Source organism: Spermophilus citellus, assembly GCF_964194105.1.
Source record: "Spermophilus citellus genome assembly, chromosome: 6".
Lineage (NCBI taxonomy): Eukaryota > Metazoa > Chordata > Mammalia > Rodentia > Sciuridae > Spermophilus > Spermophilus citellus.
The window spans coordinates 109,748,454-109,774,667 of record NC_138187.1 but is presented as its reverse complement, the minus strand read 5'-3'; the positions used below and the strand labels follow the sequence as shown (position 1 = coordinate 109,774,667).

The 26,214-nt window shown below is 38.6% G+C and overlaps 1 protein-coding gene across 1 annotated transcript in view; it reads left to right on the top strand.

Moving 5' to 3' along the window:
* SMYD3 (SET and MYND domain containing 3) overlaps nt 1-26,214 on the top strand; it is a 762,780-nt gene that overhangs the window by 197,013 nt on the left and 539,553 nt on the right. The window contains exons 3-5 of the mRNA XM_081300183.1: nt 14,397-14,504; nt 15,359-15,416; nt 19,695-19,831. Of these exons, the coding sequence (XP_081156309.1) occupies nt 14,397-14,504; nt 15,359-15,416; nt 19,695-19,831 (303 nt within the window). The remainder of the gene's footprint in view (nt 1-14,396; nt 14,505-15,358; nt 15,417-19,694; nt 19,832-26,214) is intronic.

The window sequence follows — 26,214 nt, the reverse complement described above, 5'->3', positions numbered from 1 at the left end:
CTTGTCTTTTCATGTTGCTTGCGTTTCTTTCTGCTTCGTGAGACTATTGTGTTTTTGAAATTTTTCCCCCTGTTTATTTTTGTTGCTCTTGTATATTTGGGATATCTCTCTTGTAGGGCGGGTAGTGGCTGTGATCCTCCTCTAATCAGGGTGATCTATATACTACGCTGGTTGGTCGTAGGTCTGCCCGCCCTGCGGGCACGGGTGGCTGCTCTACTCTGCCCCCACTCCAATTGCGGTGACGTTCCTACCACGTCCTCGGATCGTTGGTCCTGATCCGGACGTGGGCAGCAGCTCTTCTCCACCCCTACTCCAATTGATGTGACGTGTCTACCACGCTGGTCGGCCTCCAAGCCTGTTCCGCCGGTGGGTCTCAGATCTGCCCACCCTACGGGCCTGGGCTGCAGTTCTGTTCAACCCCCACTCCCAGTGGGGGTACCTAACTGCCTCTCCAACGGGTCTCTGGGCTCCTTCCGGATGCTGGCGGCGGCTCTGTTCAACCCCCACTCCAACCAGTGTGACGTGACTGCCTCGATGCTACTCGTCCACCACACTGGCTGGCTGCCGAGCCTGTCCTGCCAGTGGGACGCAGGACTGCCTACCTTGCAGGGTCAGACGGCAGCTCTTCATGGCCTCTACTCCAAGTGGGTTGACTTGGCTACCCTGCCGTCGGGTCGCTGGTCCTGTTCCAGGCGTGGGTGGCTACTCTCCTCGGCCCCAGCTGCAGTTGGGGTGTCGCGATACCACACCGGCGGGACCCTTAGCCTGCTCTGGGCACAGGAGGCAGCTCCACTCTGCCCTCCAGGCCCCCGCAGCACCCAGCAGGACCCGGACCAAGAAGCAGTCCCTGTGGGATCCCCAACCCTGAGCCAGAGCCGCTTCGGGAGCCAGGAGCCGGTCTCTCCGATCCCCGCCGCTTTCTGCTAGGAGCAGGCTCCTCAGGGCAACCGCCGCGGGTTCCCCAATCCCAGGCCAGAGCCGCCCCGGGAGCCCAAGCCTGGCCGCACCAGACTCTCCCTGCTAGGTGCCCAAGCCTGGCCGCACCAAACTCTCCCTGCTCGGTGTACGCTCCCCTGGGAGCAGAGTCTAAGACGCACTTCCCGCGGGCTCTCCAGCTCCGGGTCAAAACTGTTCCAGGAGACAGAGTCCCGCTGCCCCTCGTCGCAAGTTTCACTTGTGGCTGGCCTCAGCTCGCGGTCACCGCAGGCTCCGCGGCCCTGGGCTCAAGCAGTCACGAGGGCCAGAACCCAGCCTCTCCGATCCCTGCCACACTCTGCTCGGAGCAGGCTCCACAGAGGTACCCCAGCCTCAGGCCCAGGCGGCCCTGGGAGCCCGGGCCTGGCAGCTCCAACCTCTCCCAGCTCAGTGTACGCTCAGACAGGGGCAGGGTCAAAGACCCAGTCGCCGCGGGTTCCGTAGCCCCGGGCCAAGAAGGATCTCCCGCCCTGGGCCAAAGCAACCCGGGGAACTAGAATCTGGCCGCTCAAAGCCCGGTGCCCGCCTTGCCAGGGGTGAGGCCTGAAGAGTATTCTCCTCAGAGTTTCCAATCCCGAGCCTGAGCGATCTGTCTGCGCGACGCAGGCAAATACCAGCCTGGAATCACCTGTTCTGTAGTTGAATGAGCTGAGATCAGTAGAAAACAGGGATGATTGCATCAGCTCTCCATGATGGCGGCTGCAGTTCTCCTGCGTGTTCCGACCGGTGTCGGGAAACGAACTGGACCGATTCTCTCCTGTATTTCAAAGCTGGAATTCAGCACTCAGCGCGGCTAGTGTGCCAGTGGCAGGAGCCTGCAGAATCCGCTTCGCTGTAATCCCTCTCTGGTAATTCGCGGCTAATTAACTCGGGCGCGTCCCAGACTCCATCCACGGGGCGGTCCGCCGACCAAGTACTGCTTCGCTCCGTGCGGAGAAATCGCCCGCTACCAAGCCCCTGCAGCCGAATCCTGCGCGCTGGAATTTTGACCTCTAGATTCTGGAGCACTTCAATTTCACTGGGGATTCCCACCAAGGTAGCCTTCAGCCATTTCACCTCGTGTTTCTCCCACACAGTGGCGCAGTGTACTGGTGTGCTGCACTCCCTTGGCCGCCATCTTCCGGTCCCCTCTAAGAATTTTTTAATCTCCTCCTTGATGTCTTCTGTAACCCATTGTTCATTCAATAGCATATTGTTCAGTCTCCAGGTGATGAAGAAATTTTTATTTTTTATTTTGTCGTTAATTTCTAATTTCATTCCATTATGATCTGATAAAATGCATGGTAGTATCTCTACTTTATTGTATTTGCTAAGAGTTGCTTTGTGGCTTAGTATATGGTCTATTTTCCAGAAGGATCCATGTGCTGCTGAGAAGAAAGTCTATCTACTTGATGCTGGTTGAAATATTCTATATATGTTTGTTAAGTCTAAGTTATTAATTGTGTTTTTGAGCTCTATAGTTTCTTTATTCAACTTTTGTTTGGGAGAACTATCCAGTGGTGAGAGAGGTGTGTTAAAGTCACCCACGATTATTGTGTTGTGGTCAATTTGACTCTTGAACTTGAGAAGGGTTTGTTTGATGAACATAGCTGCACCTTTGGGGCATATATATTTATGATTGTTATGTCTTGTTGGTGTAGGGTTCCCTTGAGCAGTATGTAATGTCCATCTTTATCCCTTTTGATTAGCTTTGGCTTGAAGTCTACTTTATTTGATATGAGTATGGAAACCCCTGCTTGCTTCCGTAGTCCATTTGAGAGGTATGATTTTTCCCAACCTTTCACTTTCAGTCTGTGTATGTCTTTTCCTATTAGATGAGTCTCTTGTAGGCATCATATTGTTAGATTTTTTTTCCTTAATCCAATCTGCTAGCCTATGTCTTTTGATTGGTGAGTTTAAGCCATTAACATTTAGGGTTACTATTGAGACGTGGTTTGTATTTACAACCATATTTGTTTATTTTTGTTATTTAACTTGACTTGGTTTTCCTCTTTGACTAGTTTTTCCTTTAGTGTACTACCTCCCTCTGTTGGTTTTCATTGTTGTTTTTCATTTCCTCTTCATGAAATATTTTGCCAAGGATGTTTTTCAGTGCCGATTTTCTAGCTACAAATTCTTTTAATTTTTGTTTCATTGTGGAAGGTTTTTATTTCATCTTCAAATCTGAAGTTTAATTTTGCTTGATACAAGATTCTTGGTTTGCACCCATTATCTTTCAAAGTTTAAAATATGTTGTTCCAGATCTTCTGACTTTCAGGGTCTGTGTTGAAAAATCTGCTGTTATCCTAATTGGCTTACCCTATATGTGATCTGATTCCTTTCTCTTGTGGCTTTTAAAATTCTCTCCTTATTCTGTATGTTGGGCATTTTCATTATAATGTGTCTTGGTGTGGATCTGTTGTGATTTTGCACATTTGGCGTCCTGTAGGCTTCTTGGATTTGGATTCCCATTGCATTCTTCATATCTGGAAAGTTTTCTGATATTATTTCATTGAATAGATTGCTCATTCCTTTGGTTTGGTCCTCTATGCCTTCCTCTACCCAATAACTCTTAAATTTGGTCTTTTTTTTAAATTTAAATTTTATTTTATTTTTTTATTGGTTGTTCAAAACATTACCAGGCTCATGACATATCATCTTTCATACATTTGACTCAAGTGGGTTATGAACTCCCATTTTTACCCCAAATACAAATTGCATAATCACATCGGTTACACATTCACATTTTTACATAATGGCATATTAGTGACTGTTGTATTCTGCTACCTTTCCTATCCCCTACTATCCCCCTCCCCTCCCCTCCCATATTCCCTCTCTACCTCATCTGCTATTGTTCAATTTTCTTCCTTGTCCCCCCCCCCCTTCCCCTCACAACCTCTTATATGTAATTTTGTGTAACATTGAGGGTCTCCTACCATTTCCATATGATTTCTCTAATCTCTCCCTTTCTCTCCCCCCACTAGAATCTGTTTAATGTTAATCTTTTTTCTCATGCTCTTCCTCCCTGTTCTGTTCTTAGTTGCTCTCTTTATATCAAAGAAGACATTTGGCATTTGTTTTTAAAGGATTGGCTAGCATCACTTAGCATAATCTGCTCTACTGCCATCCATTTCCCTGCAAATTCCATGATTTTGTCATTTTTTAGTGTTGCATAATACTCCATTGTGTATAACTGCCACATTTTTTTTTATCCATTCATCTATTGAAGGGCATCTAGGTTGGTTCCACAGTCTAGCTATTGGGAATTGTGCTGCTATGATCATTGATGTGGCAGTATCCCTATAGTACCCTCTTTTAAGATCCTCAGGGAATAGTCCGAGAAGGGCAATAGCTGGGTCAAATGGTGGATCCATTCCCAGCTTTCCCAGGAATCTCCAGACTGCTTTCCAAATTGGCCTCACCAATTTGCAGTCCCACCAGCAATGTACAAGTGTACCCTTTTTCCCACATCCTCGCCAGCACTTATTATTGTTTGACTTCATAATGGCTGCCAATCTTTCTGGAGTGAGATGGTATCTTAGGGTGGTTTTGATTTGCATTTCTGTGACTGCTAGAGATGGTGAGCCTTTTTTCATGTACTTGTTGATTGATTGTATGTCCTCCTCTGAGAAGTGTCTGTTTAGGTCCTTGGTCCATTTGTTGATTGGGTTATTTGTTATCTTATTGTTTAATTTTTTGAGTTCTTTGTATATTCTGGATATTAGGGCTCTATCTGAAGTGTGAGGGGTAAATATTTGTTCCCAGGATGTAGGCTCTCTATTTACCTCTCTTATTGTTTCTCTTGCTGAGAAAAAACTTTTTAGTTTAAGTAAGTCCCATTTGTTTATTCTTGTTATTAACTCTTGGGCTATGGGCATCCTATTAAGGAATTTGTAGCCTGACCCCACAATATGTAGATTGGAGCCAACTTTTTTTCTATCAGGCGCAGAGTCTCTGATTTGATATCAAGCTCTTTGATCCATTTTGAGTTAACTTTTGTGCACGGTGAGAGAAAGGGGTTCAGCTTCATTTTGTTGCATATGGATTTCCAGTTTTCCCAGCACCATTTGTTGAAGATGCTATCCTTCCTCCATTGCATGCTTTTAGCCCCTTTATCAAATATAAGAAAGTTGTAATTTTGTGGATTGGTCTCTGTGTCCTCTATTCTGTACCATTGGTCCACCTGCCTGTTTTGGTACCAGTATCATGCTGTTTTTGTTACTATTGCTCTGTGATATAGTTTGAAATCTGGTATCGCTATACCTCCAGATTCACACTTCCTGCTTAGAATTGCTTTTGCTATTCTGGGTCTTTTGTTTTTCCATATGAATTTCATGATTGCTTTCTCTATTTCTACAAGAAATGCCGCTGGGACTTTGATTGGCATCGCATTAAACCTGTAGAGAACTTTTGGTAATATCGCCATTTTGATGATGTTAGTTCTGCCTATCCATGAACAGGGTACATTTTTCCATCTTCTAAGATCTTCTTCTATCTCTGTCTTTAGGGTTCTGTAGTTTTCATTGTATAAATCTTTCACCTCTTTTGTTAGGTTGATTCCCAAGTATCTTATTTTCTGTGAGGATATTGTGAATGGAGTGGTTTTCCTCATTTCCATTTCAGAAGTTTTGTTGCTGATATAAAGGAATGCCTTTGATTTATGCGTGTTGATTTTATATCCTGCCACTTTGCTGAATTCATTTATTAACTCTATCAGTTTCTTTTTAGACCCTTTTGGGTCTGTTAGATATATTATCATATTATCCGCAAATAGTGATAATTTAAGTTCTTTTTTTCCTATTTTTATGCCTTTAATTTCTTTTTCTCTCTAATTGCTCTGGCTAGTATTTCAAGAACTAAATTGAATAGAAGTGGTGAGAGAGGGCATCCCTGTCTTGTTCCAGCTTTTAGAGGGAATGCCTTCAGTTTTTCTCCATTTAGGATGATGCTAGCCTGAGGTTTAGCGTATATAGCTTTTACAATGTTGAGGTAAGTTCCTGTTATCCCTAGTTTTTCTAGTGTTTTGAACATAAAGGGATGCTGTACTTTGTCGAATGCTGTTTCTGCATTTATCGAGATGATCATATGGTTCTTATCTTTAAGTCTATTGATGTGGTGAATAGCATTTATTGATTTCCGTATATTGAACCAGCCTTGCATCCCAGGGATGAATCCTACTTGATCATGGTGCACAATTTTTTTGATATGCTTTTGTATTCGATTCGCCAGGATTTTATTGAGAATTTTTCCATCCAAGTTCATTAGAGATATTGGTCTGTAGTTTTCTTTCTTTGAAGTGTCTTTGTCTGGTTTTGGGATCAGGGTGATGTTGGCCTCATAGAATGAATTTGGAAGAGCTCCTTCTTTTTCTATTTCTTGAAATAGCTTGAAAAGTATTGGTATTAATTCTTCTTTGAAGGTTTTGTAAAACTCCGCTGTATACCCATCCGGTCCAGGGCTTTTCTTGGTTGGTAGTCTTTTGATGGCTTCTTCAATTTCTTCCTTTGTTATTGGTCTGTTTAAATTGTGTGTGTCTTTGTGATTCAATCTGGGCAGATCGTATGACTTAAGAAATTTATGGATATCTTCACCATCTTCTTTTTTATTGGAATATAGGGTTTCAAAATACTTTCTAATTATCATCTGTATTTCTGTAGTGTCTGTTGTGATATTGCCTTTTTCATCCCGTATGTTAGTAATTTGAGTTCTCTCGCTTCTTCTCTTCCTTAGCATGGCTAAGGGCCTGTCGATCTTATTTATTTTTTCAAAGAACCAACTTTAATTTTATCAATTTTTTCAATGGTTGCTTTTTTTTGGTTCAATTTCATTGATTTCTGTTCTGATTTTAAGTATTTCTTGTCTTCTACTACATTTGCTGTTGTTTTGCTCTTCCTTTTCTAGGGTTTTGAGGTGTAGTGTGAGTTCATTTGTTGGTTTTTTCTTTTTTTGAGAAAAGAACTCCAGGAAATGAATTTCCCTCTTAAATCTGCTTTCATTGTGTCCCATAGATTCCAGTATGTTGTGTCTGTATTGTCATTTATCTCTAAGAATTTTTTTATTTCCTCCTTTATGTCTTCTGTAACCCATTGATCATTCATTAACATATTGTTCATTGTCGAGGTGATGCAGGATTTTTCCTTCCTTTCTTTATCATTGATTTCCAATTTCATTCCATTATGATCGGATATGGTGTATGGTATTATCTCCACACCTTTATATTTAGTAAGAGTTGCCCTATGGCATAATATATGGTCTATTTTTGAGTAGGATCCATGTGCTGCTGAGAAGAACGTGTATCCACTTGATGATGGTTGATATATTCTATATATGTCAGTTAAGTCTAGGTTGTTGATTGTGTTATTGAGTTCTATAGTTTCTTTATTCAGCTTTTGTCTAGAGGATCTCTCTAATGGCGAGAGCGGTGTGTTGAAGTCACCCATAATTATTGTGTTGTGGCCTATTTGACTCTTGAACTTGAGGAGAGTTTGTTTTATGAAGGTTGCAGCACCATTGTTTGGTGCAGACAAATTGATAATTGTTATGTCTTGTTGGTGGATGGTTCCTTTTAATAGTATATAGTGTCCTTCTATATCCCTTTTGATTAACTTAGGTTTGAAGTTGATTTTATTCGATAGGAGTATGGCCACTCCTGCTTGCTTCCAAGGACCATGTGAGTGGTACGATTTTTCCCAACCTTTCACCTTCAGCCTGTGTATGTCTTTTCCTATCATATGAGTCTCCTGAAGGCAGCACATTGTTGGATTTGTTTTTTTAATCCAGGTTACTAGCCTATGTCTCTTGATTGGTGAATTTAGGCCATTAACATTTAAGGTTACAATTGAAATATGGTTTGTACTTCCAGTTATGTTTGCTTATTTATTTATTTATTTATTTATTTATTTTAGTTTGGCTAGTTTTTCCTCTTTGGTTATTTTTCTCCCGCTTTACTGAGATACCTGCCATTGTTAGTTTTGGGCGCTGTGTTTCAATTCCTCTTCTTGTAGTATTTTGCTCAAAATGCTTTGCAGTCCTGGTTTTCTGGCTGTGAATTCTTTTAGCTTTTGTTTATCATGAAATATTTTATTTTCATTTTCAAATCTGCAGCTTAATTTTGCTAAATACAGTATTCTTGGTTGGAATCCAGTATTTTTCAGTGTTTGAAATACATTGTTCCAGGATCTTCTCGCTTTCAAAGTCTGTGATGAAAAATCAGTGATTAACCTAATTGGATTACCCTGAATGTAATCTGCCTCCTTTCTCTCGTAGCTTTTAATATTCTCTCTTTGTTCTGTATGTTGTCTATCTTCATAATTATATGTCTTGGAGTTGGTCTATTACGGTTTTGAATGTTTGGGGTCCTGTATTCTTCCAGGATTTGGCAATCCATTCCATCTTTCATCTCTGGGAAGTTTTCTAGAATTATTTCATTTAATAGGTTGTCCATTCCTTTGGGTTGAACCTCTGTACCTTCTTCTATCCCGATGACTCTCAAATTTGGTTTTTTTATGACATCCCATATCTCTTGAATAGATTGCTCATGAGATTTAAGCATCCTTTCTGTGTTGAGTATATTCTTTTCAAGTTGATAAACTTTGACTTCATTATCTGATGTTCTGTCTTCTACTTGATCTAGTCTATTTGTAATATTCTCGTTTGCGTTTTTAATTTGGTTTATAGTTTCCTTCATTTCTAGGATTACTGTTTGATTTTTTTTTTTTTTTTAAATCTCTGTCTCCTGGTAAAGCTCGTTCTTTGCCATTTGAATTTGTTTGTTTAATTCGTTTTCAAAATATACTTTCATTGCTTGGACTTGCTGTCTCACGTCTTCTCTAATATTCCTTTCTATCTGAGTTAGGTATTCCTTGAGTTCTTTCCCTATCCCTGTTTCTAATGCTTCTAGGTCTTCCTGTAGATTTAAGTTGTGCTGCATTGTTTGTAATCCTTTTTTCCGTTTTTTTTTTTTTAATGTTGGTCACGTTACTTTCCTGCACTGTTTGATTGCTGTTTCTGCTCTCTCGTATAAGTTTGTTTTGGTTTTGTATATCTCTGTTGTCTCTCCTTTGTGTTGGTAGACTATTCCTGCTAAAGTGGATTCCGCTGGCAAGGAATTCCGTCGGCTGAACTCTGGTGACGTCACCTCTCTGCTATGGCGGTCCCCAGGCTCCTTGCCAGGGTGTCCGAAAGGGAGGGGTGGGACTTGTCTGTCTCTGGTTGGTTTCAGCTCCTGGTTGGCTACTTCATGAAAGCCTGGCTATAGAACTATTCCTAGAGTCTCTGCGCCGTACCTGCTGGGCTGCACCTCGGGGTATACCCGCGTGGTCGCCAGCGGGCGGGCGGTCTCCTGCCTACCAGTTGCGGGGGCCACGGGTGGTCGCCTTTGGGCGGGCGGTCTCCAGCCGCCCAGTCACGCGGGCAGCGGGCGGGTGATCGGTCGCCGGTGGGTGGGCGGTCTCTAGCCGCCTAGTCCCGAGGGCCTGGCCTCTCATTCCCTGGCTTCTCTTGCTAGCCTGGCCTTCCCCTGTGTGATGCCTCTTGGCAGTTCAAACTGTACTCTGGGCCTGCAGTTTGCTGGGTGTGGAGGCTGGCTATTGAAAACTGGCACCCTAGTGTTTTGATTTTTTTCCGCTTGCTCCTCTCCCAGAGCTGGCAAGACAGGTTTCGTTTTCGCCGCTGATGGGAGGGGGAGTTGAAGGTCAGGTGTCTCTACCTTTTCCCGTGTCTCTATGCAGGCTCGTTCTGATAATCCCTCCCCCAGAAAGCCTGGGAGAGAATTTATGCGAATTCCCCGCTGTATGGGAGATGGGCTGAGTAACACACACCTGTTTTATTGTGGCAATATGTTGGAAAGTGGCTGTGGTGACGTCAGCTCTCCGAGATGGTGGCCACTGGCTTCCTTGGCGGACTTTCCGTTGTGGGGGATAGAACTGGACCGCTTCCTTCCCCGTCTCAAACCCTGAACTCAGCCCGGTGCTCAGTGAGGGCACAGCTGGCAGGACTCCACAGAATCCGTGGCACCGTTTCTCTCTCCTTGCTGGTCGCTTCTCGGCGGCACCCCACCGTCTGTAGCCGTGGGGCGGGCCGCGTGGTGGACGGCAGGTCAGTCAGCCTGGATCTCCGGTCGCACAGTTGGCTCGCGTTTGATACTCAATAACCGGCCCTCGGTGATGGAAATCCTTCCTCTAGGTTTCGGTGCACCCCAATTTTGCTGTAAATTCCTAACAAGATAGCTTTTTGTTGTTCTAACTTGTTATTCACCTGCACAGTGACACGGTACACGGGGCATAATGCACTCTATTCGCGGCCATCTTCCATGATCTGCGAAACTCCAAACCTGGTTCCAGCAGCCCTCCACCACACAGACAGGGGCCCCACCCTAAGAGCCTCCCTCAGGCGGCAAGATAGCCAAATTTGGTCTTTTTATGTTATCCCATATTTCCTGAATGTTCTGCTTTTAGTTTCGCTGTGCTGTCTATTTTCTTTTCAAGATGTTATATTTTATCCTCGTTGTCTGATGTCCTGTCTTCTAAGCGGTCTACTCTGTTGGTGACGCTCTCATTTGAGTTTCTAATTTGGTTTATTATTTCGTTCATTTCAAGGATTTTTTTTTTCTCCATGTTGAGGTGACCTTTTGCTTCTTAGATTTGTTTATGTAGCTCATTGTTGAAGTGATCTTTCACTGCTTGTATTTGTTCTCTTATGTCTTCTTTGAGATCCCAAAACATTTTAATCATGCATATCCTGAAATCTTTCTCTGTCATTTTTTTCTTCTGTAGCTGTCAATATTTCTAATGATGTGTTGTCTTGATTTGTTTGTGGTACTTTATTCCCTTGTATTTTCATGTTGCTCACATTGCTTTCTTTCCAGCTCTGTGGGACTTGTGTGTTATTGTTTTTACCCTACAGATTTGTAGTGCTCTTGTATGGTTCCACGATCCCTCCTTTGTGGGGAAGGACAATATTAACAGAACCCAATATCAACAGTACATCACCTATGAACAAATTATTGTTATTAAGAAATTTATAGTTAATCTCAATGTCCAGAAATGTTGGATTCAATTATTATTTAAAATATAATTAGTAGTTTCATAAAAGGTGTACAGTTTTGGAGGCGGACAGTGAACTGGGGATCGGGCATAGGATGATATGCTAAGAGGGAAAGATGTAAAGGTATGGGGTTAACATAACTTAGGAAATTTGAAGGAGAATTCTGATGAAGAGGGTTCATAGCAGGGGAATAGACAGGATGTAATTTAGGGTAGACAAGTATGTTGAAGGACAGTAGAGTACATAAAAACAAACACACATATGTATTTAGAAAATTACAGGATGTTAAAATAGTAAAATTTGGAGGGTGAAAGAAGAAGAAAGGAGAAGGAAAAAAGGAAAGAAAGAGAAAAAAGAGAAAGAAGATAAAAAAAGAAAAAGGTGGGCTTATGCCATTCCTCTATATGATATTATTCAGGTGACTCAGTTCTCAAATATCTATTTCACGTAAAGTTCTCGGTTTCACATGTTGGGGTTGTGAGGGCCAGAGGATAGAAGGGTAGAGGAGAAAGGAGAAGGATAAAAAGAAAAAAAAAATACTCTTATACTTCCATTTCCTTCTTGCTTCTCATCTCTTCCAGTAGGTGGAGTTGTCTGTTTTAAGCTGGAGTCTGTCTTCAGGGTGGTGTATGTAACCAGCGTGAGAAGACTTGAGCCCCAGTATTGTCTCCCTCTCTTGTGTGGAGCTTCCCCTATCCTGATCTCTCTGTTTTGCTCCAGGTTTTAGACCCCTTTCCTGTCTTGCTTATCAGGTCCCAATTGCTGGATCTCTCATCCTCAGGCTTGCACTGCGCTCCCATTCAACTGAGAGCAGTTTTTGTGCTGGGTAGTCACTGTGCCAAGTTATTGCAGCTGGTGCCGGGCAGATTATTATGAAGTTGGAAACCAGGTACCTGTTCAAATGGAGAACCACACTGATAGCCACGTCCACCAAAAAATTGGGAAAAAGGTTTTCCAAGATGGAGTTGGTGTGCTTCCAGCACTGGGGTGTCTGGTGAGGTGGGGGGAGCTGAGCTGGCCTTGTGCTGGGGCTAGATTGCAGCTATGTGATCTGCATGGGAGTGGAGCATAGCTGATTAGGTGATTCTGCCACACTTCTTGCTATGCCGCTTGAGAGTTGTGTGCGCGCGAGAACTTCGGGCTTTGGGTCTGGAGTGCAGAGTCTTACTGGAACACAGAGACTCTGATTTCTTTGCAGGTGGTCGCAGCTCTGATGGTTTCTGTGAAAATCGGCTGTAGAGAGGTCCCATTGCACACTCTGAGATGTTGTATTCTGCCTAGGTGATACCTTGTGGAGACACTGCCTGACTGCTTTCTTGGTTTCATTCCTCAGAGCAGCCAGAAATGGTATCTCCTATATTCTACCATCTTGGATCCCCTAAAGTGGGGGTTTTAAAAAAGGAGTTATCAGTTTCTACTATATTTGGGACTGGGGTTGATTAAAATCTCTTCTTAATCATTATTACTTTTTGTCTCAAATTACCTGTGCTTTATTTTGTTGAGGGTGATTATTGTTCAGCTGGATGTGTACTCAGGCATTTGAATAAATCTGAAGGTGCCTTCTCAGTGATTTGTTGGTACTTTGGGGTTTGTTCCTGCCCACACAGTTTGTCCATTAAGAGGTTCTTTCAGGTCTTACAACTTTCATAACCAAATGAAATCTCTTCTAGAAAAGTTATGGTTCTCTCTTCAGTCTGTTTCTTGTCAGTGTAAAGAACCATGAATTTGTTTAACCTATTCTCAAAGACCAGATGAAGGAAAGTAAATACATAGGTATATATGAGTTGGTATATAATAACCTAACTTCCCAAAAAATGGCAATGGCAATCATGAGAACCTGAGTTAAACAATTTATACAGATTGCTTTATTGAATAATTTTTTAGGACTTTTAATAAGTTAAACTCATTTTGCTAAGCAGAGTCTGCATGATTTTTGAGTGTTTAAAACAGAATGAAACTGGGCTGGGGTTGTGGCTCAGCAGTAGAGCGCTCGCCTAGCACATGTGAGGCACTGGGTTACATCCTCAGCACCACATAAAAATAAATAAATAAAATAAAGATATTGTGGCTAATTACAACTAACGAAAAGTATTTAAAAAAACCACAATGAAGCCATATATTTTGACATGTTGGTAATTTTTTATTACTAATCCTAATAATTACAAATTAGTAGCCCTATGAACAACAAACATTTTCTTTCACAGAGTTATATTTTGATATTAAGTCTTTAAGTGATTAAATGCAGCTATATAAAAGGCCATTATAGGTGTAAACTCTTGTTCTAGAGTATTGTCAAAGACGTTCTCCAGTATGTTGATTCTGATTCTTGAAGTGCATTTCTCCTGTGTTTAATGCTTCGTAAAGCAATGTGTTTTTCTTTTATGTCCGATGAGAATGATATAAGCCATTATGCTTTCTCTTTTGCCTTGCGAGTATGGCAACTCAAATAACATAGTGCAAACACATGGTGATTACTTAGCTCTCATGTTTAGTGTACTAGGGATTTTCACTCTTCCCTTTTCTGTTTAGCTTATTTGGTAGTTAGGTCCTGGTTCTTGAGCCATACCTTCTTCATCTTAAATATAAAGATAATATCTTCTGTTTGGATTACTGTGAAAATCAAATGACATGTCTTTTTGTATGCTTAGCCAAGCAGCTAGTACATTTTAGAGTGCTTAGTAAATTCTAGAAGATTTTTCTCACTCCTCACCAATAATTTTAGCATTTTGCTTTTGTTTTTACAAACTTAACTTCTTGCTTTTGTTTATATTGATGCAGCTTAGTCTTGTTTGAAGTGAGTGAAATATAAATTCTGAAAAGAAAGATTAAAGAGCAGGTTAAGAGGATTGCCATAGTGGAAGCAAGGCAGCCATGATTAGAGATGACAAAGAAGTGATAAACCTCTTGTAAACAATGTTTTCAAAACTTAGGTTCCTAGAAGTTCTAACCTATTTTGATTTTCCTAAACCATGTGTTTTATTTTTTAAAGTGGAGTGATATTTTCTTTTGTATTCAAAATGACTGCCTATTATTGAATCCCTTTTAGTCAGCTAAAAGACTATCTTATATATTATTAAGTAAGCCACAATGGTTCTTTCTCTGGAGTCTGCCACATAGGTAATGACCAGAGGGAAAATTAAAGGACAGAGATAAAGTTGAGGCACTTTGGCACTTTGTGGTTCATTCCAAGCAATGCCCATGCTTGGTAATGACATACTTGGCAAAGACTAAATCCTGAATCCTTGGCAGTGTTTGAGTATTGCTTTTATTTTCTATTTTGCAATTGCATTTTGGCTGTTGAAATTAAATTAATGTTGGTGATTCTCAACATTCAAAATCAGTGTAAATGAAAGTTAAATTGTATGTTTCTGATGTGCTCTCCATTCTTACCTTCACAGAAAAAAGCTTGGCAGGACCACAAGCGGGAATGCAAATGCCTTAAAAGCTGCAAACCTAGATATCCTCCTGACTCTGTGCGACTTCTTGGTCGAGTTGTCTTCAAACTTGTGAGTGTTTACTTGTAAAAGACACTTGAGTTTTAATTTACCAGAAGCTTTTGCAGTTGCATTTATTATTCATATTTTAGATTGACATTGAACCCATGTTAAGGTACAGAGTAAATTATTGCAGGTAGTATCTTAAGATACTCCTATTAGTCAAGGAATTGTGGCAGTGAAGAAGTGCAGAGCCCTCTTTAAAATCCCTATGATCTCCTGGGAATAGAAGTGTGGGATCCTAAATTTGGGGTATAAGATGTTAGCAGTTAATATTTGTTATGTTGCCTTTGTCATTTTCCTGCTGTGAGCTAATGCACAGGACATATATGTCCTTTTTGGTTGCTTTTTCCAGTGAGATATAAATTAGATGATAATTAATATAAAATTGAAGGGTGCTTTTGTCTTTTTGTGTAGCTAGGATTTATTGAAATAGTTTTTTCATCCCCTTTTCATACAGTGCCAGTTAGTAGAATTTGTGAAATTCTCTTCTAAAGAAGCCTTCTAGTTTGTTTGGCTAGGCTTTTGCATGAATATCTTTCCCAAATTACTATAGGCTCCAGCTCTGTTCTTTCCTTTGTTTATCGATTTTTTTTGCCTCTCTAAAATTTATAGAGCTTTGAGAATGTAAAAAGAGGTTTGCATTTGACGATTAAACTGGTAGGTGAAGCTACAAGTTAGATTTTCTTTTAAAGTTGTTCCAGATTAGGTAAATCAGCTGTCAAAAATGATAAAGAGAAAGAATTTATATATAAGAAATAGCCTTTTGGTAGACTTTCATTTAAATATGTAAAGGTATTCAAACACATTCCTTCATGTATTGGAGTGCTTTGGATTATTTTTGTTTTTCCCCCTTTCCTTCACAGATGGAAGAAACTCCCTCAGAATCCGAGAAACTTTACTCTTTTTATGATCTGGAATCAAGTAAGTGATTGCCTATCATCATCTTAAAAAAAGGAAAAAAAAAGTCTGTCATTTGTTTGCTGAGCTGGTGAAGTGCTTTGCTGATGGATTGACTGATTGTGAACCCAGGGCATCACTCATACTGAGCACATGCTCTACCTCTGACCTGCACCCCTCCCCAGCCCCCAAACTGCTTTATTTTCAAGTTTGTTTTTCTGTCTCCTTATTATGTGAAACAAACCTAACAAAGGTTTTTGTTTTTATAAATAACTGACTCATTAGTTTATTTAATTTATTTCATGGCAGTTTGGGCCTTACAGAAGTTTATGAAGTACTATAAAGATGTCTAGGGTGTTCAGGGTAGTGTCACCATTTGTCCAGTTGACAAAATTTTCCTTCTGTTTCTCCTTCCTTTTTCCCCTTCATTCCTCTCTTGGTTTCTTCTTCTGTTTTTTCTTTTCCCTTTTCTTTTTCTGATGATAGGAAAGAGAGATATAATGAATATGAGGGTTTCAGGGAGCTTTTGGGGTCACTGTTGCTTTAGGTAGTAAAGTCAAAGGTATAGATGACTTCGGCTTTATGATAGAGTGTTGTTCCTACCATGGCAGTAGTCCAGCTACTTGGGATGAATGAAAGGCTTTCCAGATCTGAGTGTCAAGCACATGTCAGGTTTGTATTGCTTTTTGTACTGGCACAGATCCTGTTCATTGAGTTTGTAAAAGACTTCAATCTCAAACTGGCCAGAGCTCAGTGTGAATTTGCTACACAGTTTAATATTTCTGGATGGAGACAAATAAAAGATGATTTAGTACACATTTATGCTTATGGGATACTAAGTGCCAATAAATTATTACTTAAGAAATCATTGGGTCAATTATTGTGTTGAACAAGTAATATAAAGAAAATATACAGACCCGATAAGAGCAGCAGAGTATCTTTTCAAATTTAATAGAGAACTAATTAGTCATTTTTACTTGTATTACTGCTAAGTAATTAAAATATCTTACAGTGAATTTCACTATTAACATTAGTGCTGTTCAGTAGTAATTTCATACACACTGCTTTAAGTGAAATGCTCTTAAGTGTTATTAATTAAAGATACCTCTTAGATTCAATATGTAATTTGTGGTTTATATATAGTTTTTTCTTTCACCGTATGGAGATAGAACCCAGGGTCGACCCACCTCTGAGTTTAATCCCTATCCCTTTTATGCTTTTGTTTTGAGACAGTCTCACTAAAATGCCAAATCTGGCCTGCAATTTGCAGACTTCCTGCCTTAAATTGTTGGGATTATAGGCGTATGCCACCATGCCCAGCTAAGTTGATTTTTTTAAGGAGGTCATATTGGCTTTAAAGCCATCTGTTTGTTTCTTTCTTTTTTAAAAGAATTAATTAACATAGCATCTGTACAATAATTTGATGCATACATACAACATGTAATGATAAAATCAGGGCAATTAGTTTTTGGATCTCAAAAGTTTATGTGTTAGGAACCTTTGAACAATTTTTTCTAATTATTGTATAATATGTGAAAAATTCTTGTGGATTGTATTTACCCTATTATACTATAGAAAACTAGTACTAATTCCTTCTAACTATATTTTGTTACTTTTTAATTTTTTTTTGTGGTGGGGGTGCTAGGGATTAAACCCTGGGCCTTTTGCATGTGAGGCAAGCACTCTACCAACTGAGCTACATCCCCAACCCCTGGATACCCATTTTCTACCCTCTCATTATCCTTCCTCCCCTGCCCTTCCTACTCTTCTACTCTTTTCTTCAGATTAATTTTTTATGTTTCCACAAATGAGTGAGAACGTGTGACATTTCTTTCTGTGCCTTGCTTATTTCACTTAACATGATCTTGAGTTTCATCTACATTGCTAAAAATGATAGGATTTCATTATTTTAAAAAAATTGTTTTTAGCTGTTGATGAACCTTTATTATTTATTTATATGTGGTGCTGAGAATCAAACCCAGTGCCACACACATGCTAGGCAAGCATTCTATCACTGAGCCAAACCCCAACCCCTCATTATTTTTAATGACTGAAAAATATTCCATTGTACCACATCTTCTTCATCCATTGGAGGACACTCAGGTCAGTTGTATGTCTTGGCTATTGTGAATAATGCTGCAGTGAACATGGAGTGCTGCTCTTTGATATAATGGTTTTATTTGGATATATACCCAGTAGTGGGATTGCTAGATCATAAGGTACTTTATATTTTTAATTTTTTAGGAGCCTTCATACTGTTTTTCAAAAGGCTGTACTTTTACATGCCCACCAATAGTGTAGGAGTTCCTCTTTCTCCACATCTTTACCAGCATTTGTTATTTTTTTTTTTTTTGTCTCTTTGATAATAGCCATTCTCACTGTGGATATTTTTTTTTTTTTTTTGTGCTAGTGGAGGATGAACTCTGGGGCGCTTTATGACTGAGCTACATCCTTAGTGATTTTTATTTTGTTAAAATAAAATAAAGCTAAGTTGCTGAGGCTGGCCTCAAACTTGGGATCCTCCAGCCTCAGCCTCCCAGTTCTTTGGGATCTTAGGCATCTGCCACTGCATATGGCTCTCAGTGTGCTTTGGATTTGTGTTTTCCTGATGAGTAATGATGTTGAACTTTTTTTAATGTATTTTTTGGTCACTTGCATGTCTTCTTTTGAGAAATGCCTATTCAGATTCTATGCCCCTTTTAAATCCAGATAATTTTACTTTTTTTTTTTGCTGTTGGTTTTGAGTTCCTTAAATATGGTGAACGTTAATCTCTTGTGAGTTGAATACTTTGCACATGTTTTCTCCTGATCTATAGGTTGTCTCTCTACTGCATCCATTGTTTCTTTGTGCAGGAGCCTTTTAGGTTGTTGGTGATCCTATTTGCTGAGTTTTGCTTTTGTTGCCTGTGCTTTTGGGGTCATATCCAAAAAATCTTTGCCTAGATCAATATCCTGAAGCTTTTCCTTTATGTTTCTTTTTTTTCCTTTTTCCTAGTGGGTCCATAGTTTGGGGTCTCACATTTAAGTCTGATCTATTTTGAGTTGATTTTTGTATATGGTGAGAGGTATGGATGTAGTTTCATTCTTCTGCACATGGTATTTCCACTCTTCCGGGTACTGTTCATTAAAGAGACTGCTTTTTCCCAATGTATGTCATTGTCACCTTTGGTGAAAATCAGTTGATTGTACATATGTAGATTCATTTCTGTTGCATTGGTTTCTGGGTCTAGGTTACTTTAGTTTTGTAGTTTTTTGAAGTCAGATATTGTGGTGCTTCCATCTTTTTTCTTTTTACTCAGAATTTCTTTGGCAATTCAGTTTTTCATGGTTTCATGTGAATTTTGTGATTTTATTTTCCCTATTTCTGAGATTATTTTTCCTATCTCATTGTTATTTTGATGGGAGTTACATTGAATCTTTAGATCACTTTGGGTAGTTGGACATTTTAGCAGTATTCATTCTTTCAATTTATGAACATGGGAAGTATTTTCCTATTCTGTGTCCCCTTTAGTTTCTTTTGTCTTATACTTTTCACTGTAGAAGTCTTTCATTTCCTTGATTGAATTTCATCCTAGCTATTTTATTTTTGGTGTAGCTATCGTCCTTTTACAGCAGTTTTGTTACTGGTATATAAAAAAATTTTACTGATTTTTTTTATATATTGTTTTTGTATTCTATAACTTTACAAATCTGTTTTATCAGTTTTACCATTTTTTTGTGGCATCTCTCTTCAACTCAAATAGTTGTTAAAGTAGCTCTGTGTTTGTGTATTCAATCTGAAAGTGAAATTGAGATTTCTTTGTTTAATATGTTTTCGTGATGAATGTTCCATATAACAAATTTCATTTATTTGAACTTCGTCAGAATTTATTCTCCTTTCGATCTTCTTGCCTTTCAGATTATAACATTTATCAGTTTGTGATGACCTAGTTGTAAATTTTTCATGGAAAAATCTGTTTAAATCCATTGACTTAATAAAGATTTATGATGGTTTGTGTATGTATACATGTTGATGTAGAAAATCTGGTAATGCAAAACCTTAGTGATTTTAGTTTTTAATCTTTTTCATTGGTATAAGAATTTATTATGTTCTTAATAGATATTTGATCTTACATTGTAGATAAAATTTGGTAGAATTTAATTGATTACATATGTATTATGATTTGTGATTGTCAAATGAAAAGATGTCAGAATGGAAGGTGAGATGGGAAATATCTGGTTTAGCAGCCAACATTGAATACCTGAAAATTATCCATTGTTTACTTTGTGATTTTGCCATTTTTTTTTTTTTTTTTGTTAAAGATATTACCAAACTCACTGAAGACAAGAAAGAGGGCCTCAGGCAACTTACAATGACATTTCAACATTTCATGAGAGAAGAAATACAGGATGCTTCTCAGCTGCCAGCTTCTTTTGACATTTTTGAAGCCTTTGCAAAAGTAAGTATTAAGTTTCATCTCCTTGCTAATGCCATGAATTAGTCCTTTACTACTACTTCTTCTTTTTTTTTTGACACTATAGCTTTAGGTTATTTATTTATTTATTTATTTATTTATTTATTTATTTATTTATGTTTAGTCCTTTACTTCTTATTATGTTGTTGGTTATTAAAAAAAAATGTAGAATCTTCATGGGAAATGCAAGATCCTTAATGCCTTATATGAATTCTCAATTATGTGAGTCACCCTAAATGTATTGTGCATACTGAATACGGAATTACTTCTTTGACTTACCAGTATTCTTATTTTGGCCTGAGTGTGTTCACTGTCGACTCGTACAGCATACTGTTTGTTAGTAGGAAGAGTCTGCTTTCTGTCTTCAAAAGAAAACAGCATATCCCACTCTTTCTCACTAAAGGGTTAAAGTTTACCATTGTATTTATGAGTTTGTGATGTTGTTTCAATATTAACTCTGTCTCTGAAGTGAAAAATGCATTGAAATTCATTTCTTTTTTTTTATTGGTTGTTCACAACATTACAAAGCTCTTGACATATCATATTTCATACATTAGATTGAAGTGGGTTATGAACCCCCAATTTTACCCCAAATGCAGATTGCAGAATCACGTCCGTTACACATCCACAATTTTACATAATGCCCTATTAGTAATTGTTGTATTCTGCTACCTTTCCTATCCCCTACTATCCCCCTCCCCTTCCCTCCCATCTTCTCTCTCTACCCCACCTACTGTAATTCATTTCTCTCCTTGTTTATTTTCCCATTCCCCTCAAAACCTCTTATATGTAATTTTGTATAGCAATGAGGGTCTCCCTTCATTTCCATGCAATTTCCCTTTTCTCTCCCTTTCCCTCCCATCTCATGTCTCTGTTTAATGTTAATCTTTTCTTCCTGCTCTTCCTCCCTGCTCTGTTCATAGTTGCTCTCATTATATCAAAGAAGACATTTGGTATTTGTTTTTTAGGGATTGGCTAGCTTCACTAAGCATAATCTGCTCTAGTGCCATCCATTTCCCTGCAAATTCTATGATTTTGTCATTTTTTATTGCTGCATAGTACTCCATTGTGTATAGATGCCACATTTTTTTATCCATTCATCTATTGAAGGGCATCTGGGTTGGTTCCACAGTCTAGCTATTGTGAATTGTGCTGCTATGAACATTGCTGTGGCAGTATCCCTGTAGCATGCTCTTTTAAGGTTTTCAGGGAATAGTCTGAGAAGGGCAATAGCAGGGTCAAATGGTGGTTCCATTCCCAGCTTTCCCAGGAATCTCCAGACTACTTTCCAAATTGGCCACACCAATTTGCAGTCCCACCAGCAGTGTACAAGTGTACCCTTTTCTCCACATCCTCGCCAGCACTTGTTGTTGTTTGACTTCATAGTGGCTGCCAATCTTACTGGAGTGAGATGGTATCTTAGGGTGGTTTTGATCTGCATTTCTCTGACTGCGAGAGATGGTGAGCATTTTTTCATGTACTTGTTGATTGATTGTATATCCTCCTCTGAGAAGTGTCTGTTCAGGTCCTTGGCCCATTTGTTGATTGGGTTATTTGTTATCTTATTGTCTAATTTTTTGAGTTCTTTGTATACTCTGGATATTAGGGCTCTATCTGAAGTGTGAGGAGTAAAAATTTGTTCCAATGATGTTGGCTCCCTATTTACCTCTCTTATTGTTTCTCTTGCTGAGAAAAAACTTTTCAGTTTAAGTAAGTCCCATTTGTTGATTCTTGTTATTAACTCTTGTGCTATGGGTGTCCTATTAAGGAATTTGGAGTCCGACCCCAAAATATGTAGATCGGAACCAACTTTTTCTTCTATCAGACGCAGAGTCTCTGATTTGATATCAAGCTCCTTGATCCATTTTGAGTTAACTTTTGTGCATGGCAAGAGAAAGGGATTCAGTTTCATTTTGTTGCATATGGATTTCCAGTTTTCCCAACACCATTTGTTGAAGATGCTATCCTTCCTCCATTGCATGCTTTTAGCCCCTTTATCAAATATAAGATAGTTGTAACTTTGTGGATTAGACTCTGTGTCCTCTATTCTATACCATTGGTCCACCCGCCTGTTTTGGTACCAGTACCATGCTGTTTTTGTCACTATTGCTCTGTAATATAGTTTGAAATCTGGTATTGCTATACTGCCTGATTCACACTTCCTGCTTAGAATTGCTTTTGCTATTCTGGGTCTTTTATTTTTCCATATGAATTTCATGATTGCTGTATCTATTTCTACAAGAAATGCTGTTGGGATTTTGATTGGCATTGCATTAAACCTATAGAGAACTTTTGGTAATATTGCCATTTTGATAATGTTAGTTCTGCCTATCCATGAACAGGGTATATTTTTCCATCTTCTAAGATCTTCTTCTACTTCTCTCTTTAGGGTTCTGTAGTTTTCATTGTATAAATCTTTCACCTCTTTTGTTAGGTTGATTCCCAAGTATTTTATTTTTTTTGAGGATATTGTGAATGGAGTGTTTTTCCTCATTTCCGTTTCAGAAGTTTTGTTACTGATATACAGAAATGCCTTTGATTTATGCGTGTTGATTTTATATCCTGCCACTTTGCTGAATTCATTTATTAGTTCTAGTAGTTTCTTTGTAGACCCTTTTGGGTCTTCTAGGTATAGAATCATGTCATCTGCAAATAGTGATAATTTAATTTCTTCTTTTCCTATTTTTATGCCTTTAATTTCTTTCGTCTGTCTAATTCCTCTGGCCAGTGTTTCGAGAACTATATTGAATAGAAGTGGTGATAGAGGGCATCCCTGTCTTGTTCCAGATTTTAGAGGGAATGCCTTTAACTTTTGTCCATTCAGAATGATGCTAGCCTGAGGCTTAGCATAGATAGCTTTTACAATGTCAAGGTAAGTTCCTGTTATCCCTAGTTTTTCTAATGTTTTGAACATAAAGGGATGCTGTACTTTGTCGAATGCTTTCTCTGCGTCTATCGAGATGATCGAGATGATCATATGGTTCTTATCTTTAAGTCTATTGATGTGGTGAATAACATTTATTGATTTCCGTATATTGAACCATCCTTGCATCCCAGGGATGAATCCTACTTGATCATGGTGCACAATTTTTTTGATGTGTTTTTGTATTCGATTCGCCAGAATTTTATTGAGGATTTTTGCATCTAGGTTCATTAGAGATATTGGTCTGTAGTTTTCTTTCTTTGAGGTGTCTTTGTCTGGTTTCGGAATCAGGGTGATGTTGGCCTCATAGAATGAATTTGGAAGAGCTCCCTCTTTTTCTATTTCCTGAAATAACTTGAAAAGTATTGGTATTAATTCTTCTTTAAAGGTTTTGTAAAACTCCACGGTATACCCATCCGGTCCTGGGCTTTTCTTGGTTGGTAGTCTTTTGATGGCTTCTTCAATTTTATCCATTGATATTGGTCTGTTCAAATTGTGTGTATCCTCCTGACTCAGTCTGGGCAAATCATATGACTTAAGAAATTTATCGATGTCTTCCCTATCTTCTGTTTTATTGGAATATAGGTTTTCAAAATAATTTCTAATTGTCTTCTGTATTTCTGTAGCATCTGTTGTGATATTGCCTTTTTCATCCCATATGTTAGTAATTTGAGTTCTCTCTCTTCTTCTCTTCGTTAGCATGGCTAAAGGTCTGTCTATCTTATTTATTTTTTCGAAGAACCAACTTTTAGTTTTGTTAATTTTTTCAATAGTTTCTTTTGTTTCCATTTCATTGATTTCTGCTCTGATTTTAATTATTTCTTGCCTTCTGCTACATTTGCTGTTGTTTTGCTCTTCCTTTTCTAGGGCTTTGAGATGAAGTGTGAGCTCATTTATTTGTTGTTTTTTTCTTTTTTTGAGGAATGACCACCAGGCGATGAATTTTCCTCTTAAAACTGCTTTCATTGTGTCCCATAGATTCCGATATGTTGTGTCTGTATTTTCATTTATCTCTAAGAATTTTTTGATTTCCTCCTTTATGTCTTCTGTAACCCATTGATCATTCAGTAACATAATGTTCATTTTCCATGTGATGTAGGATTCTTCCTTCCTTCTTTTATCATTGATTTCCAGTTTTATTCCATTATGGTCAGATAAAATGCCTGGTATTGTCTCCACCCCTTTATATTTACTGAGGGTTGCCCTATGGCATAATATATGGTCTATTTTTGATAAGGATCCATGTGCTGCTGAGAAAAAAGTATATCCATTTGATGATGGTTGATATATTCTATATATGTCAGTTAAGTCTAGGTTATTGATTGTGATATTGAGTTCTATAGTTTCTTTATTCAACTTTTGTTTGGAGGATCTGTCCAATGGTGAGAGAGGTGTGTTGAAGTCACCCATAATTATTGTGTTGTGGTCTATTTGATTCTTGAACTTGAGGAGAATTTGTTTTATGAATATCGCAGCACCATTATTTGGTGCATAAATATTGATAATTGTTATGTCTTGTTGGTGAATGGTTCCTTTTAACATTATATAATGTCATTCTTTATCCCTTTTGATTAACTTATTCTTGAAGTCGATTTTATTCGATATGAGGATGGCCACCCCTGCTTGCTTACGAGGACCGTGTGCGTGGTATATTTTTTCCCATCCTTTCACCTTCAGCCTGTGTATATCTTTTCCAATCAGATGTGTCTCTTGGAGGCAGCATATTGTTGGATTTGTTTTTTTAATCCATGATACCAACCCATGTCGCTTTATTGGAGACTTTAAGCCATTAACATTCAGAGTTACTATTTATATATGGTTTGTACTTCCATGTTTGATTATTTATCCTTTTTTAAAAAAAAAATTTAGTTTGTTTCTCCATGATTATCTTTCCCCTCGCCCTATGTCTTTACTGAGGCACTTCCCACTGATGGTTTTGGTTATTGTTTTTCATTTCTTCTTCGTGTAGTGTTTTGCTCAAAATGCTTTGCAATGCTGGTTTTCTGGCTGCAAATTCTTTTAACTTTTGTTTATCATGAAAGATCTTTATTTCGTTGTCATACCTGAAGCTTAATTTTGCTGGATACAGAATTCTTGGTTGGCATCCATTGTCTTTCAGTGTTTGAAATACATTGTTCCATGACCTTCTTGCTTTCAGTGTCTGTGATGAAAAATCCGTTGTTAACCGTATTGGTTTACCCCTAAATGTAATCTGTCTCCTTTCTCTTGTAGCTTTTAATATTTTCTCTTTGTTCTGTATATTGGATATCTTCATAACAATGTGTCTTCGCGTTGGTCTACTGTGATTTTGTGTGCTCGGTGTACTGTATGCATCTTCAATTTGTATATCTGTTTCCTTTTTTATTTCTGGAAAGTTTTCTGTAATTATTTCATTCAGCAGGTTACTCATTCCCTTGGTTTCAATCTCTGTACCTTCTTCTATCCCGATGACTCGTAAGTTTGGTTTTTTTATGTTATCCCATAACTCTTGGATGTTTTTCTCGTGATTTTTTACCAGCCTTTCTGAGTTTTCTAGACTCTTTTCAAGATGATATATTTTGTCTTCATTATCTGACATTCTGGCTTCTACTTGCTCCACTCTGTTAGTGATACTCTCAATTGAGTTTTTAATTTGGTTTATCGTTTCCTTCATTTCTAGAATTATTGTTTGATTATTTTTTATAATCTCTATCTCCTGATAAAGATGCTTAACTTCTTCTTTTATCTGTTTATGTAATTCATTCTCAATGTGTTCTTTCGCTGCTTGAATTTGCTGTCTTGTATCCTCTTTAAGGTTCCATTCCATCTGTCTAAGGTGTTTCTTGAGTTCTTTATATGACCATTTTTCTGATGACTCTAGGTCCTCCTGAATATTTAGGTTGTCCTGCATTGTTTGTACTCCTTTTCTTCCTTGCTTTTTGAAGCTGCTCATGTTACTTCTTGTTCTATTTGACTGCTGAGTTACTGTTTCCTCCTATAAATTTATTTGATGCTTGGGAGGAAAGGTATTAGAAGGGAAGGGAAGAAGTCACTAAAGAGAATGAGAGTAAGCAGGTAGAATTCAAGGAAGGGGGGATAAGATAATTGAAAAGAAATGAAAAGACAAAAGAAGAAAAAAATAGGAAATAAAAAAAGAAAAAATTTTTTTTAAAAAATAATAAAAAAAATTAAAATTAAAATTAGAAGAAAAAAAATTAAATAAAATTAAAAAAAATTAAAAACACAACAATAAAGAAAAAGGAAAATGAAAGGAAAACCCAAATCAAAAAACAGAGAAAAGAAAAAAAAAAAACAACTAATAAATGCAGCCTTAGAGTTTCATTAACTTCTCTTCCAGTAGGTGGCGCTGTGCCCACGAGGCCAAGTTTCTCTTGTCAATACGCGGGAACCAATCACTGTGCAGCAGCTCCTCCCAGACTGGGCGAGTCTCCAATCCTGAGTGCCT